Below are 17,750 nucleotides of genomic sequence, written 5' to 3'. Positions count from 1 at the left end.
TAAGCAGGGTGACAATATGCAGACTTAATGTACTCCTTTTCCTATTGGGAACCAGTCTGTTGTTCCACGTCCAGTTCTAACTGTTGCTTCCTGACCTGCACAGAGGTTTATCAAGATGGAGGTCAGGTGGTCTGGTATTCCCATCTCTCTCAGAATTTTCCACAGTTTATTGTGATCCATACAGTCAAAGGCTTTGGCATCATCAATAAAGCAGAAATAGATGTTTTTCTGGAACTCACTTGCTTTTTCCATGATCCAGGGGATGTTGGCAATTTGATCTCTGGTTCCTCTGCCTTTTCTAAAACCAGCTTGAACATCTGGAAGTTCACGGTTCACATATTGCTGAAGCCTGGGTTGGAGAATTTTGAGCATTACTTTACTAGTGTGTGAGATGAGTGCAACTGTGCAGTAGTTTGAACATTCTTTGACATTGCCTTTCTTTGGGATTGGAATGAAAGCTGGCCTTTTCCAGTTCTATGGCCACTGCAGAGTTTTCCAAATTTGCTGGCATATTGAGTGCAGCACTTTCACAGCATCATCTTTCAGGATTTGAAATAGCTCAACTGGAATTCCATCACCTCCACTAGCTTTGTTTGTAGAGATGCTTTCTAAGGCCCACTTGACTTCACATTCCTTAGAGAATGCTAAACTCCATGAAGTCAGGGCCCTGCTTGTTTTGTTCACTGTTGTGTAGTCTCAGGTAGATGAGTAGAAGATGGTAGGTGCTCAGTACACCTTGATGACTGAATGAATGATCAACCTTTGAGGGAGAAGGCATTGTGTTTGTTTAGAGAGCAGAGGCTTTGGAACCATACAAAACCGGATTCCAGTCCTAGCTCTTTTACTTACTATGTAATCTTTGAGGTTTTCACTTCATTTCTTTGAGCCTCAGTTTTCTCATTTGTTAGATGGAGAGAAAAACAACTTTCATAGGATTGTGATGATGGTTAAATAAACTATGATCTATGAAAACACAATGCCTGAGATACAGCAATTCATTAATGTAATCTCCCTTTTTTAAAAGCAAACGAGATTGTTTTCAGTGTCTTAGAGGTACCTGTTTTAACCATGTCACTCTTATGGCATTCATACCTTCTTTATGACAGTTGACAAAAGGTTTACCACCTAATAATGTGAGGCCTTTGAAGACAGACTTTGTGACTATTGGTTGATTGTAGATAAATGTGGTTCTAGACTTCTGTTAAGTGGATTCCAGCTTTTAATGTACAAGTCAAGGTAGAAACGATGATAACATTCTGATAAATAGCAAGCAACTGCTCTTCAGAACCTCTGTCCTCTTTCTTTAGGGCCTATGGTATCCCCAGAGGTCAGTGAGATACTAGAGCTCAAAAAGAAGAAATTGTAGCTCAGGGGATAAAACTGATATTTCTGAACATGAAAACGTCACTTGTCAGGTATTGCACAAAAGGAAGAAGAGCTCTTTCCACAAACTGATTCAGATTTTTAGTAAAGTGGCTCCTAACCTTTATCTTTTTATATGAGACGAGGCTTGAATTAGTGTAGGTTTTATATTTTATTGGTCAAGGATGGATGGGCTAGAGTAGTGTTCAGAAAGAACTTTATAGTTGTAATACTAGAACTATAGTTCTAGTATTTTATGAACACATTTTGAAAAATGCCTAGAAGTGACTGGAATAAGAGAAGGAGCAATTTCATGATAAATTAAAAAGGAGAAACTTCAGAATATTCATCCATTAGTTGAGTGCCTGATATTTATAAAGAAGTATTTACATTAAAATTCAAAAAAATTTTGTAAGCCCAATGTATGTCAGCACTTGCACACGTTATGTGTCATTGACTTTCTTGGAAGAAATTGTTAATCCCATTTTATGGATAATGAAACTTCTTAGAAGTTAAATAATTGCCCTGATGGTTAATAAATGGCAAGTTCTAAATCAAGTTCTCCAAGTCTGCAGCTGGGGTTGTTCAGTTGTTCATAAATGTGTGGTGGAACCAAAAGATCCGTAAGAGAACTCTTGACTGAACTGGGTAGTATAGGAGGAAGGTGGATGGTAAACTCAGTTGTTCTGCCATCATTTGTTGGTACCTCTATCATGACATTTACAGTCTATCTTGTACTATGGTTTCTTGTGTGTACGTCTGTCTTCTCCACAAGAAGGTGTGTTACTGGAGAGCAGAGGCTGTTTATCTCATGTGTCTTGGTAACTAATTCAAAATTTTTTAAAAATAGACTGAGCATCTCTTTTTTTTATGTTGTTTTTATTTCATGGTGCCTGATGTTGTATCTTGCATGCAAGTGCTTGGTGAATAAGTGTTTGAGTTAAATTTGAATCTAAGCGTTTTAGGATCAGTTCCCTTTGAAGAAACTGGTGGTGTGCTGCATATTCTAGCAGTTCTCTTAGTGGGCTCAGCATAGTTGAGGGGCCCAGTGACAAGACTGCTGGGAAGCTAATATTCATCCTTCTCTTGTCCTCTGAGAGGCATCTTGGTGCCAGAGTCCATTAAGCATGGTAGGGGGTATAAACATAGCAAAGAGATTTGGGATTTGGCTTAGCCCAGCCATAGCCAAAGAAATGCTGAAGCGAGATTGGTGTTGGTAAATTGAAAATAACATTGGATTAGAAGTCAGAAAACTTCTATACCTGGTCCTGATACTTTCTAACTTTGTGACTTTAGACAGATAACATGTCTCTGAGCCTCAGATTCCTCGTTTACATTATGGGGATAACTACTTTGAAGGCTGATACAACGTCTAATCTGAAGATGGTAAATTCATTTTGCCTATGCCCTGAGCTCAGTTGAGATAATTACTGAATTTTCTCCCCTGAGCTGTTTGATTAATTGTTCTTGGGACACCAGGCAGACTGTGTAATCATCTAAGGCAGGTGCCATTCTGTTAATTTCAAGTCTGACTGCACCCTAAGAGACACAGTGATGGAAACACCTGGTGTTAGAAATGGGCAGGAATGTGTTTTCCTAACTAAACAGTAGAGTGCATCCATTCTGGAGCACATTAACCTTCTCTGGGGATAGGCCATATTAAGATCTGTTATGATAGTTCCACAAAAGATCATAATGTGACAGTGAAGTTTCAGGACTGAAAGGTGATAATGTTTTTACAGCAGTAAGGTGATTTAGGCTTCAGTTTCCAGATGCTGCTTTTAAGTTGTTTAGATAATTATGCTTTTAAATAAGATGTTACACAATATCAAGCATTTCAGCCCTCTATCTAGAACCCTGGAGCAAAAGCCAGAGTGCTTTTAGTTGTTCCAGAAACAAGAAGGGATTTTCTTTTATTGTAGCTAAAAATATTAAGTTTTATCCATGCAGCCTTTTTTACAGAGAACAACTTGCTTTGTGAACTTGGATAAGTACTTTATGTCTCTGGTTTTCACTTTCTTCATTTGAAAAATGACAGGATTGGATCAGCTAAATCTCTAAAGTCCACCTTGCCTTGATTTAAAGTTACAGTATCTGCCTTATTGTCCTGTTTCTTTGGGAACACCTGGTCTCTACCTCAACATAGTGTATTCGTCATTTTAAAATAGGAGTTTAGAAATGTTGGTTCTTAACCCATTCTTAATGCTATATCTTGGAGAGTTAGTTTAAGTGCCCATTTAAGAATGAGGAAAGTGGAAGTTTTTATCTATTTCTATCCTAACATTGAAGTGAATAGTGATAATATTTGGTGAACTGTGAGGCACTGGATTATGAGCCAAAGGATCTAGGTTTTGTGCCTACTGTATCTAAGTTAATTGTTTGGTGGTTCCAGTAGTCGCTCACATTTTTGTGCTTCAGTGTTTTGGACTTTAATAGAAAGCTACAATTTATTGAATGGACTTTGGATGCCGGGTACTAGTACCTGATTTGTTATTTGCAGCAGCAAGGTGAGTACAAATGGGAAAGCAAGTTATGTTCAAGATTCCACAGGTAAGAAGTAGCAGAGCTGGGATTAGAAGCTACATCTTTCATTTCAAAGCCTGGGTTCTTCCTATATCTAAACTGTTTTGCCTCATCTAGAACATGAGGGCCCACTATATATACTCCTAAGATTGTTGCCAGGAGCAGATAAGATAACAAATGTCACATTGCTTTTGGCTGTTAACAGTTCTATAGTTAAAGGGAACCCATGAGCAGCTGTAGTGTCATTAAGAACTCCCTGGATTCAGATTACAGCTCTGCTACTTATTAGCTTTGAACATTGTATATTTGAACACTTGGTCTCTCCATGCATCAGTTTTGTCATCCATCAAATGAAAGTAATAATAGTCCAACATTATATGGTGTCATGAGGATTATGTAAAGCACTTTGAAGAGTGTTTTGCATGTAGTGAGTATTTAGTATATGTTAGTGAATAGAGGTGCAGCAAAAATTATCTTCCCCTTTCCCTTCTTCCTTCCCCTTCTTTTAGTTGTGTTTAAGTGTAAACAGTGATTGCCCAAGATGAAACAACTTAAGTTTAAAGTCACTGGAAAGAACAAAGTTTATGTGTGTGACATTGTATTGAATATTTTATAAATAATAATGAATTTAGTGATAAATACAGTATATATTGTCAATTTTAATCTCAATCCACGATTGGAAGCAGGGGGTTAGAGGATAGAGGGGAGGAAAGCAGTAGAGGTGGAGTCTGAGATGATGATTTATTTGACAAGGCTTTTGGGCCTTATGTTTCTGTTACCTATGGCCTGCATATTGCATAGATCCATCAAGCCGCTTTTGTTGTTGTTATTCAGTCGCTAAGTTGTGTCTGACTCTTTGCTACCCCATGAACTGCACCATGCACCAGGCTTCCCTGTCCTTCACTATCTCCCTGAGTTTGCTCAAACTCATGTCCATTGGGTCAGTGATGCCATCCAACCATCTCATCCTCTGTCGCCTCCTTCTCCTCTTGCCCTCAGTATTTCCTAGCATCAGGGTCTTTTCTAATGAGTTGGCTGTTCAGCTTCAGCATCAGTCCTTCCAATGAATAATCAGGGTTGATTTCCTTGAGGATTGACTAGATTGATCTCCCTGCTGTCCAAGGGACTCTCAAGAGTCTTCTCCAGCACCACAGTTTGAAAGCATCACTTTTGGTGAGCTATAGACCATGGAGTCGCAAAGAGTGGATCATAACTGAGTGACTAACATCAAGCCTCTTACTTCCCCATTGTAGGTCAACTCTGCAAAAGACAACTCTTTCTCTGATTATATCTTTTCAAGTTCTGTCAGATGTTGTCTGTGTAACGACTTTTTCTTTAATTGTCTTGATAAAACCCAAGACTCTGGTTCGGAGTGAAATAGAGCAAGCTGTATGGTCTTACTGGTTCAAAGTTTAGGAAAAAGAGATGCTTCACACGATCCATCCCAAAGTATTAAACTTCTCTATTTGGACTGGGGACCTCCATTCCAGAGAATATAAACTATAACTTTATATGGATGTGAGACTTGGACCGTAAAGAAGGCTGAGTGCCAAAGAATTGATGCTTTCAAATTGTAGTGTTGGAGAAGACTCTTGAGAGTCCCTTGGAGAGCAAGGAGATCAAACCAGCCAATCCTAAAGGAAATCAACCATGAACCTTCACTGGAAGAACTGATGTTGAAGCTGAAGCTTCAATACTGATGCAATGAACTGACTCAGTAGAAAAGACCCTGATGCTGGGGAAGATTGAGGGCAGGAGGAAAAGGGGATGATAGAGGATGGGATGGTTGGATGGCATCAGAAACTCAATGGACATGAATTTGAGCAAACTCAGGGAGTTAGTGAAGGACAGAGAAGCCTCACAAAGAGTTGGACATGACTTAGTGACTGAACCACAAGTACCGTTATACCATCTGACATAACTCCAGTCTCACCAGTGTTTTTATTAGAATCACACGTACCTGCCAGTTTAAATCTCTAAAAGAACAGAAAGAATATTTGACAGAATATCAATTTCAGGCAGTCAGTACCAAGTGGAAATTCAAAGAGATGAGGTTAAATTCTACAGGAGAGAGCTCATTTGTGTGACAAAGATTCTTTTTTTTGTTTGTTTTTATAGGTTGCTATGGTCACAGACTATGGAGCCTTTATCAAAATCCCAGGCTGTCGGAAGCAAGGTGGGAACCAGTAACTCGAAATTCAGCACTCTTCATTTGGCTCTGTCTACTTTCACCTCTAATTATAAGCTCTACTTTTTTCAGATAGTAGTTTGTTTTTGTTTCTAGTGTAAAGATACAAATACAGACAGTTGATTAAAGTTCATTTTTAGGAAGCCTTAACTCTGAAGAAGGGTGTTTTTCTGATTTCTGGGGAGGGCAGGGGGCACAACCATTTGTGTTCACTTCTAGAAGTAACTCTTCCCTAAATTTCTCCTGTGATCCTGGTTGAGTCACTTGACCTCTTTGGACTTAGGATTTGGGGGAGAGCAAGCTACTTATTCTCTGAGACTAACATTGTGAGTTTTCTAGCATGTTGCATAGGGAAAGGAAATAGTATTGTAACCAGTACAAATTTATATACATAAAATGCTTTAAATTTTCTTCATAATTGATAGGTATCTATTGAACATTTTTAGAGAATCCCTTTTGTATCTATAGTCTTATTTGTTTCTCTAAATAATTGTGTTAAGTAGATTCCATAGACTGGTAACCTGCTCAGAATGTTTGAGCTAGGTTATAGCATGGTCAGGACTAGAACCCAGGCCTCCTGATGCAGATGTGTTAAAGATCTTAATCTAAAAGATATACATAAATATATTATTAGGAGAAAATATAGAAGAGTATTTGACTACATAAAAGTCAATATAGAAGTATATTTGACTATATAAAAATATAAAACATAATTGTAAACATCATCATAAGCAAAGTTAAATGAGAAAAAAGAATTTGCAGTCCATATGACACAGGACTAATAGAAAAGAGGAAAGTAGGAATGGGGCCAAGGATATGGAAGGATAATTCACAGGAGAAAAAACAGCAGTTGAACAATAAATATCTTACAAGATGCTCATTCTCAATAGTGATTAAAAATATAACTGCAATATATCCATTCAGTGGAATACTGCTCTGCAGTACAAAGGAATGAGAATGAAGTATCAAAATACGCAATGATCTAGATTCATTTCCAGAGAATTATACTGAGTGAAAAAAACTAATCCCGAAAGATTACCTGTATTATGGTTCCATTTATATAACATTTTTAACAGCTTTATTAAGATATAATTCACAGATCTACATTTCATTCAGAGTACATAGTTCAGTAGTTTTTAGTATAGTCACAGAATTTTGTAACCATCACCACAATCTAGTTTGATACCAGTTTTGTCATACAAAAGAAACTCTGTAGCTATTATCGGGCTTTCCAGGTGGTACAGTGGTAAAGAATCTGCCTGCAATGCAGGAGACCCAGGTTCAATCCCTGGGTTGGGAAGATCCCCTGGAGGAGAAAACGTCAACCTGCCCCAGTAGTCTTGCCTGGGAAATCTCATGGACAGAGGAGCCTGGTGGGCTGCAGTTCATGGGCTCGCAAAGAGTTGGACAGGACTGCGCATGAGCATGCTTATGTGACAGTTACCTATTATCAATCACTCCAGGCTGCTTATCTCCCTCTTCCCCTTTTAAGGCATGTTCACATATGCCTATGGCTTCTGAGGTAATTCTGTGGTAAAGAATCCACCTGCTAATGCAAGTGCCTTGTTCCATCCCTGGGTCAGGAAGATGCCCTGGAGGAGGAAATGTCAACCCACTCCAGTATTCTCACCTGGGAAATCCCATGGCCAGAGGAGCCTGGTGGGCTAAGGTCCATGGGATCACAAAAGAGTCAGACACAACTTAGTGACTTAACAACAGCAACATATACTTATGTATTTTAAATGTCATTGTGTATATTTAGAAGAAAGTTTGAAAGCATAGTCAACAAATTAGCCGTGGTCACCTGTGGGGAGCTTGGTTTGATCAAGGAGAGACGGAAAGGGAGCTTTCACAGTTTGTGTACAGCAGAAATTAAACACAACTTTGTAAGTCAACTATACTATAAAATTATTTTTTTTAAAGGAACTTTTGCTATTTGTAATTAAAAAAAAATTTTTTTTGTTTTACAAAAGCTGACCTTACCTTTAGCTTTGGAGACTGCTCTGCTGCAAATTGCATCTTAGCTAATTAGAAATAGTTTACTAATAGTTTCCAAGCTAACAACTGGCAATCTGTAATAAAATCTCTCCTTTCATGTTGGCTGAGATTTAATGACATGAAACTCATCCTCATCCCTGTATGGTATGCACCTCTTTAGACCTGAAGACAGATTTTCTTGCCAGTGTACTTGCCATAGACACCAGTACCTGAAAGTCCCATCCTTACTTGAGCATTTATATGACACTTTGGTGACTGTGTGAGGATTAAAAGCCTGCCACCTTCCAGCTAACAGTTAGTCTTCAACTCACTTATATCCATACCCTGTCAGATGATGCCTCTGATTGTGACTGCCAGTTTATAAGTGAATCTGTCAGTCTGACAACTGTGCTGAGATAAGCTTGAAGGGAGAGGTCAGAGAGCCAAATCATTAGATGGAAACTCCACGAGTTCTGATCCTGGGCACATCTGTAGGTTTATTGGGTAACTTGAGCAGTTGACTTTTCCACAGTATACTTTAGCTTCTCTGCCCTTAAATGGAAGAAGATTATTAAGTACAGTCCTGAGAGGACTGAGTTATGAAATAAATGATCTCTAGATTTTAACATCTGTCAGGAAGGTAGACTCTAATTTGAGTTATTTTTCTCAGATTTCTGTTTTCAGAATTTTTAAATCACTACTGAGTTAAAGACTGGTTCCTCGTATTCAGATCTAAACTAAATTTTCTTTCCCCTCTTATAGTGTTGTCTGATAGAACTTTCCACAATGATAGAAATGTTCTTTATCTGATATGTTGTCTAACACCAGCCAGTTCTCCAGGCACCAACTGGTTGGAGAATTATATGTTCCTGGTCAATAATGTTTGGGTAACAAAAAACATTAAATATGTCTACAGTCAATACTTTGCTATGAATCAGGAGTTCTCTCGACCTCCCCTCTGTGAGTTTGATAATTTGCTAAAATGGCTTACAGATCTCAGGAAAACCCTTTCCTTTTGTTTGCCAGTTTATTATAAAGGATGCAAGCAGGAACAGCCAAATGGAAGAGATGCATAGGGCAAGATACAGAGTGGGGAGTGCACAGAGCTTCCATGTCCTCTGGCATACCGCCCTCCAACAGGTTGATGTGTTCAACAACCTGTAAACTCTCTGGCTGTCATTGTTTAAGGGTTTTTATCGAGCTCAGTCTCTAGCCCCTCTCCCTCTTTCCTGGAGGTCAGTGGAGCTGAAAGTTCATCACTTTCATCACTTGGTCTTTCTGGTGACAGCTCCGTCCAGGAATTATCAAGGGTCCCCACAACAAAGTGGGGACTCTTTAGCATAAGCTCTAGTATGATCAAAGAGACTTATGAATTACAAAGACACCACTATCTCTAGGGAAATTCCAAGAGTTTTAAGAGTTCTGTGTAGGGAGCAGGGACAAAGACCAAATATATTTTTATATTATACCACATCTGTTGTTTAATATGGTAGCCTACTGACTTTTAAATTTTGTTTGTTTTGATTAAATTCAAACTTTAAACATCTGTAGCTAGTGACTGTTGTAGTGGACAATGCAGCCCTATATGTTTATGAAGTTCTTTCTTTCTCTACTATCCTCTTCCCACCAGCATTGAACTACAAAATTTTGAGAGTAGAGATTATTCATTGTTGCACTTTTAAAGTGCCTTGCTTGTGGTAGAAGTACAAATATTTTTAGCAGTGAATTCAGGTTTAACAAATGATTACTGAGTTCTATGTTTTGGTCACTGTGTTACGTGGGAACAGAGATAAGAAAACATAGTCCCTGCTGCTCTCAGATTGTTTACAGTCTAGAGGTGTAAACAAATTACAATGTAGTGTAATAAAATGAGTGAAGTTTCAGTTAATCCACTGAGCTGTGAATAGGCTACTGGGATAAGTCAGGGCCTGCTACAGTGCCTGAGATATAATGGATGTTCAGCGAATTTTATTAAATGAAAAAATAAATCCTAGTCCTAGCTCTACCACTTACTAGCTTCTTAACTATAGCAGGTTGCTTGTCCTTGAGCCTTCGTTTCCTTATCTGTGAAATGGGACCATGTGTGTTATTTTTAGAGTTTCTTGACTGGCAAGATCATGTCTTAGCTCATCCTTAGATCCATTTTTGCTTATAGTATAGTGGATGTTTAGTAAATGTCTGAATGAACCCCTAATACCACAGGATAAAGGATGTGCAAGCACTTCAGTTTATGTACTTACATTATCGTTGTGAATTGCTGATTGAAGATACTCAGTTAGCCAAAAAAGTTCATTCTGGGTTTTTCTGTAACAAAATCCAAACGAACTTTTTGACCAGCTCAGTAAATTAACTTGAAAAGTCTAGAGAGGAAATTCATATGTCCCAGAGGTAAAGGAGACCTTCTCATGTTTTTTGGCTGCAGCTGACCTCTAATGGTTTGTAGTTTTTACCTTTTTCCTTTACTGTCAGTGAACTTTGTAAAATTAATGGTGAACATAAAACAGTTGGGGGAATATTTTTAAGGGAACTGTTATAGGCTCTGTTTTTTTCATATGGCAGTTAAGATTCTAGCTCTTTCCAAGTTGTCAGAATTTTTTTTTTTTTTTTTACCAGCAGACACTCAGTTGGGACACATTCTGTTTAAGTATTATATTGGGTATATTGAATATGGTGATGGACTTGATATGCCCTTTGGGTATTTATGACTTAATGTCAGAGATCCAGATACAGACTGCTTCCTCCATGTAACACAATGAGCAAAGCATTTGTGTTGATTTCTGTTTTAGAGCCTTTGCTAGAAAAGAATTAGATGTGTTTCTACTGTTGCGGATTGTCTTTCTCTTTTTAATTGAAAAGATAACAGATTGATAATACAGAAAATAATGGAGAAGTATCAATATGATGTTGAAGACATTTGAATTGCATTTCTTTATCAGCTCTGCCACTTTGGACAATTTACTTCTAGACTATTTCCTCATGTGAGTCTATGTCACAGGGCTAATGTAAGGAAGGATTAAATGGATGCGTGGATATACTGTATCTAGTGAGGTATCCAGTACAAACTGAGGGAGCCTCATGTTTTATTTTGGTTTTCTGCCATATATACTTAATCCAACTATTGGTGGTATGTGTGGTTAACAATGAAATACTTCCCAAGAATTCAGGCTGAGAATGAAACTAATGATGAATCCCTCATACAGAGGATAGGATTAGCCACAGATAGAAATATACCAGGTAATTCCCTGTAAATCTGTGACTGAAGAGATGGGAACATTCAAGACTTCAACAAGGTAATCTGAGTTTAATTCCAGGGAAAAAGAACTGGAATGAAATTGCAGTTTAGTAGACTGAAATCTAATTGATTGTATCTTTCTACTAGGAAGAGATTATATGAGTAGATATCAATCTCTGGAACATAGTAAAAGAAAGCCTAAGAGCCTGAAGTTGGCAGTGTTTATCCTACCTTATTAAAGAAGAAATGAATCTGATGATAGGAATGAGAGAGGTGGATTCTTTTATGAGGAAGTCCATCAGACCTTCATAGACAGGAAACATCTCTCAAAACAGTTTGTTTCCCCTTTGTTCTTATTCCATGTTGAAGCAATTTCCAGTCATTAATCTGATTTTTAGGTCAGATTAATTACTGGGGTCAGTGAGTAGTTTTCCCAGATAAGGACTTGGAACCTTCCAGGTATAAGAAAAGTATATCTTCTATTGTAAGTTAATAACTTGGTGAATTGTGTGTATCTCTGAACCAATCACTAAATTGACAGTCTGATTAATGTATTTTTATATATAAGCATCTGCACACTGAAGATTCCTACACTGTTTTTTCAATTCATACCCCTTCTCTGATCTATGGACTTACATATCCAACTGCCTACCTGACGTTTACATTTAAGACTATGGGCTCAACCATTTCTCTTGTTTAATTCACCCAATAAGCGAAGGAGATAAGCCATTAAGTTTCAACTATAAAAATCCTACACACCAGTATAACAATTTTTGTGTTCCCTTTTCATCTGTGTCCATGAGACATAGTTTTACATAATTTCAATCATAGTGTACGTATCATGTTTAGATTTTGTTGATAAATATGTATATTTGGTTTTATAGCTAACATTTTTTATGGTTAAAAATATTCATGCTTATGGAATAATAAGAGAGAACCTACCAAAGCAAATGATCATTACTACAGATGATCATACTAACAGATAGGTGCTGTTAACATTTCAGTGTATTTCTTTATAGTCACATATGTACATAGAAATGAACATACTGAAATTAAGATTATATCCTGTGTATACATTTTGTAGCTTTTACACTTAACGAATGTTAAACATTTTTTTGTCTTTTAAAATACTTTTTATAAACATTTAAATGGCGTTAGTTTATCATTCACATGTATCACATAATCATTTTAAGTTGTTTATAATTTTTCATTATTAATGCTCTGCAAAATGCCATATTGAAGAGATGCTTGGGCCAAAAAATATCCTACTTTGGAATCACATAGGAGAACAAATGGTTAACTCATTCTTTCTTTGTGGTACTCCAATAAATAGACCTGTTTCAGGAGAGAAAATGTTCTCTCAGGTATATTAGGTTCAACATTAATTTCCTTCACAACTTCCATTTGCAGTTCAGGAAAAAAAGTGAAGTTTAGAATTAGAGGACAGTTGCAGCCACAAAGATGTCAAAATGAAAGGTTTCCCTTTCCTTTAGGGCATCTGAATTTCCTCTGGGTTTTCTAATTAGGTTACTCCGCTCATTACCTGATCACAAAGAAGAAAAGAGCCCAGATTCATGAATTTTATCCAATTTAAAGATTATATGATGGTCTAAAATTTAAAACATGGGTTATATAATATATATATAAAGCATTTTGGCTCTGGCAGTATTGGGAGATAGACTGTCAGCCTCCAGAATCAGCTGAAGTAGGTCTGAGAGACCCAATAACCATGAACAGAGAAAGGAGTGGCTTCCCACAGGAGCTCCAAACACAGATGGCAGATACTTTGTTACAGGCGTGTGCTGACAACCTTGTGTATGCATGTGTGTGAGAGAGATTGAGAATAAAGGTTAGTAATTCTCTCAGGAAACTTCAGGGAGCGCAAGTTTTTGGGACAGAAATCTTTGACTTATTTTTTCTTTAGATTCCAGGTTTATTTTCATTCAGAATAAGTGTTTATTATATTAATTTCCCTCAGAATAGAGTTCTCTATTATTAGAACATTTGAAAGTAAAAAAAATTAACCTGTAATCCTATACCCTAGTCTAACCATTGCTATAGTATTTTGGATTATTTCTTTCTAATTTTTGGAATCTGTTTTAAGCATTTTCATTATTTAAATGAGAAATGCTGTTTCCTACAGTGTGTGGCACATAGTAGGCACTCAGATATTTGCAAAATAATTAATTATTGATATATTTTTACATAATCTTTTGAACATTGTTTTTAATGGGCTGTCGAGTAGCTGTACTGTAGACTTAGCCATTACCCTATTCCTGGATATTTGCTTATTTCTATTTTTTCCTCTGTCTTAAAAATACATTGAATATTTTGATGTAAATCACTTTTCTAGGTACAGATAGATTTTTCTATGTATAAGATTTTTTTCTTAGTCTCAGAAGTGGTTATGGGTCAAGGTAATATTTAGAACTCTTGGTTGCTAGGGACAGAAATGCATGAGAAACATTTTGTAAATTTCTGGATAATTTCCCTGGGCAGTGTAAGATATTCATAAATCTAGCTTCCATCAGGGCTGGATCCAGTGCTTAGTTTATGCCTTCAGGGCTTTGTCTCTTGCTTATGCAGGCTCTTCTTTGCTTCTGGCTGACTCTTGCCACCTGGTGGTAAAGATGGGCATTGGTAACTTGTAGTTTATAATCCTGACAAAAGTCTTGAGAAAGATCTGATTTAGCTAGTATCTTGTGTCTGTCCCTGAACCAGTCAGTTGCTGTGGCCTGGGGAGTGAGGCCTTGATTGCCTATGCCTGTGTTATCTCCCCACAGCTGGGGGTTAGATCAGCTCCAACCAAACTACAAGGACTGACCAGATTATTTTAGAATGTAAGGAAGGTGGTTCTCACAGAAAATGACCTTGGATAGACAAGGAAAAGGATGTCTGTTAATTTTATTAAATATTTTTATCACTCTTGATAGCCATTGCTAAGTGACTTCTAAAAATTTATGTTAGCTTCAGTAGTATTTATTTTACTATATTTATATCAACACTGGATATTATTCTCTTCTAAATATTTTGCTAATTTAATATGTAAAAAATGGCAACCTTGTTTATTTTTACTTTTTTCACTTAACATCATAATTATTTTTATAACTAATTTAAATGGCTGCTTACTCTTTTATGAAAGATTTATCATAATTTATCAAGCTGTTTTCCAAGTATTGGTCATTTACATTTTGTCATAATTTTTATTTTTAACCTTTGTAGATAATAATACTGCAGGTATTTTTATATGCCATAAATTTTTGCCTCTGTTGAATTTTTCTTTTGGAAAAATTCCAGTGGTATTTTTTTTGCATCAAAGGTATAAACATCTTTATGCCTTTTGTTTTCAAAGAATTTTACCAACTTATATTTTTACCAGTATTATAAAAATATAGCTGTTGCATCACATCTCTGCATCTCTACTCTATAATTAAGCATTATTTTAAAGAATATTTGTTAGTTGATTAAGTATAAAAAGTCATCTCAAATTATTTTAATTTGCAGTTTAAAACTAATGAAAACTTTTTCAGTGAATCCCCAACTCCCATTGTCTCTTTACTGTGTTATTTAGAGTATGAGTATGAGTATGAGTATGCCCAGTGCTTTTTTTCTTCTTGTGCCCAGGTCTGGTCCATCGAACCCACATGTCATCCTGTCGCGTGGATAAGCCCTCTGAGATAGTAGATGTTGGAGACAAAGTGTGGGTGAAGCTTATTGGCCGAGAGGTAAAGTTCTGTGCAACTTCAGCTGGTTAGAAACGGCTAAGTAAAGCTGGGACTTTCTAAGCTTTTCATGGTGATACGTCACGAGTGTGTATATGTTGTTAGCTGTGGCTGGTAATCTGACCTGAATTTAAACCTTTGGCTATCTGTCTGTTATGTAAACTCAGAAGGACAGTGTGAACTGTAATTAGTGTGGTCCAATAATTACTTGTTTATGAGACTTCCCTCCCTGAAGTTCATCCGAATGATGGATGTGGAGGGGAAAAAAAAAAGAACCAAAAAGAGAGAAGAAAACTTAAATCTATGAGCCTGTATTTAGTAGAAAAGTTCCAAATGCACTTCAATTTGGACCAAAACGAAAAAGAACATAGAATTTACAGTCATTTTTCATAATACCTGACACCATGCTATGTGAGGGAAAGTGAGAAAATGCAGGAGGACCCTGTTAACAGCAGCTCACTTGAGGGTCTGTGGGTCTGTGCAGACCACCAGCGAGATGTGCATGCGCACTGAGACCTGCTCTTCCCCAGAGGATGGCAGAGGAGGCAGTCCTGAAAGAGATATTCAACAGCGTTTGAGTGCCTAATATATACTAGGTCTGAGGGATGCCTGAGTTAGTAAATCAGATATAAATGACTTCAGTGGTTATGGAACTTGTGTAGAATATACATTCTATACAAGAGGAGATAAATAAGAAGTGAGCAAACTAAAATAATTAACAATAACTACAGGTTACAGTAAATGCTGTAGTAGAGTCAAACGATGTGGAGGTTGATTTAGATACAACGGTCAGAAACAGACTTTTGGGGGTATGGTGGTTGTATATGATCTGAGACCCAAAGGAAAAGGAGCCAGTCATGTGAAGAGTTGAGAAAAGCATATTCCAGGCAAAGAGAGTAGCTGATACAGACCCCAAATTGTAGAGGCCTTCAAGTGCTGACAGAAGCAAAAGAAGACCAATGTGGCTAACAACTGTCTTCACATTTAAAGGCACTGTTAGTTGACTTCATGTTTAAGAAGCTTTTAGACAAAGTCCAAAAGGAGATCTAGTCCACTGGAAAGTTCTTAAATCCATTCTATGCTCATGGATCTCTGAACCGATTATTACACTGAACTATATTAAAAAAAATAGCTTTATTTTTTGCCTGGTTACTTCCGCAGGCCCTGGATTTCTGAGCAGTCATTTTTGTCTTTCCCCTAAGGAGGGTCAAGAATGATAAAGAAAACCATTTCTTGAAATGCCTTTGCCATAGAATTTGCCTGTTATGCTTATTAGTACACAAAATGTTCCTAGCACAGGACCTGAGTTCCTAGAGGAACTCAGTGTTAGATACATGATTAAAACTTCCAGTTCTTAGATAATTTTAGACCAGCAGTCCAAATTATGTACTTTGAGCTTTTGCCAATTTTGCTTTTGTATTTTTCAGATGAAAAATGATAGGATAAAAGTATCCCTCTCCATGAAGGTTGTCAACCAAGGGACTGGGAAGGACCTTGATCCCAACAACGTTATCATTGAGTAGGTAAAAGGTTTGGAAAGGTTAAAATAACTTTTCAAACCACAGAATGATATAGTGAATCAGGCCCACCTACACTCCACTGTTTGTAGACTGTGATATTGATAAATTATGTGATCTTTGGTTTTTAGAGGTAGAAAGTGTTATGTGTGTGTGTGTGTGCTTAGTTATTCAGTCGTGTGCGACTCTTTGTGACCCCATGGACTATAGCCCACCAGGCTTCTCTGTCCATGGGATTTTCCAGGCAAGAATACTGGGGTTGGGTAGCCATTCCCTTCTCCAGGGTATCTTCCTGACCCAGGGATCGAACCCAGGTCTCCTGCATTGATGGCGACTTCTTTATCATCTGAGCCACCAAGGAAGCCCAGAAAGTGTTGTAGATAACACTAAGATGAAATGGCAAACATGCAGCTCCTAGCATAGACGTGCTCTGTCAATGATTTAGCTTCCTTCCCCTTATTCTTTTTCTGCTTCTGCCCTTTAACCAGTTAGCCATAAAGCATTCATCATGAGGTACTTGTTAATTGCCTTTCCCCTAGCTCTGGGACTGAAAAAAGGCAGAGACCATGTACGAAGGACAATTCCAGTGGGGTTTTAGACTCCTGCATCTTGGGATGTGCTGTGTCCTGAACACAGCACCTCACTTTCACTAGCTCTTCTGACTTTTCATTTATGAATAGAAGATTTTCTGTGTAGGATGCTGTCTGGTGATACACAGAATTTGCTGTCTAAGAATCTTTCTTGAATACAAGCATAGCTCTGAGATCCTGTGGTTTCAGCTCCAGACCACCAAATAAAGCAAATGGCTGAGTCACATAAATTTTTTGATTTCCCAGTGCATATAAAAGTATACTGTAGTCTGTTAAGTGTGCAATATCACAGTGTCTAAAAAGCAATATATATACCTTAATTAAAAAATACTTTATTACTAAAAAGTGCTGAAATGATGACAATAGTAGCATCGGAGATCACTATAACATGAAATAATAATGATGATGAAAAAGTTTGAAATACTGCCAAATTACCTCATTTGATACTGAGACATAAAGTGAGGAAATACAGTTGGAAAAATAATGCCAATAGACTTGCTTAATTCAGGGTTGCCTTCAAATTGTAGAAAACACAGTATCTGTGAAGCTCGGTAAAATTAGGGTATGCCAGTGATTTCTAGGGCTTCCCTGATAGCTCGGTTGGTAAAGAGTCCGCCTGCAATGCAAGAGACCCCAGTT

The 17,750-nt window shown here is 37.4% G+C and overlaps 1 protein-coding gene across 3 annotated transcripts in view; it reads left to right on the top strand.

Annotated features, from left to right (window-relative positions):
• ZCCHC17 (zinc finger CCHC-type containing 17) overlaps positions 1-17,750 on the top strand; it is a 52,997-nt gene that overhangs the window by 11,998 nt on the left and 23,249 nt on the right. For all 3 annotated transcript variants that reach the window (XM_069578773.1, XM_069578774.1, XM_069578772.1), the window contains exons 3-5: positions 6,004-6,061; positions 14,907-15,007; positions 16,432-16,523. In XM_069578773.1, the coding sequence (XP_069434874.1) occupies positions 6,004-6,061; positions 14,907-15,007; positions 16,432-16,523 (251 nt within the window). The remainder of the gene's footprint in view (positions 1-6,003; positions 6,062-14,906; positions 15,008-16,431; positions 16,524-17,750) is intronic.

The sequence above is a fragment of the Ovis canadensis genome, chromosome 2, assembly GCF_042477335.2.
Source record: "Ovis canadensis isolate MfBH-ARS-UI-01 breed Bighorn chromosome 2, ARS-UI_OviCan_v2, whole genome shotgun sequence".
NCBI lineage: Eukaryota > Metazoa > Chordata > Mammalia > Artiodactyla > Bovidae > Ovis > Ovis canadensis.
This window is presented reverse-complemented; position numbering and strand designations above follow the sequence as displayed.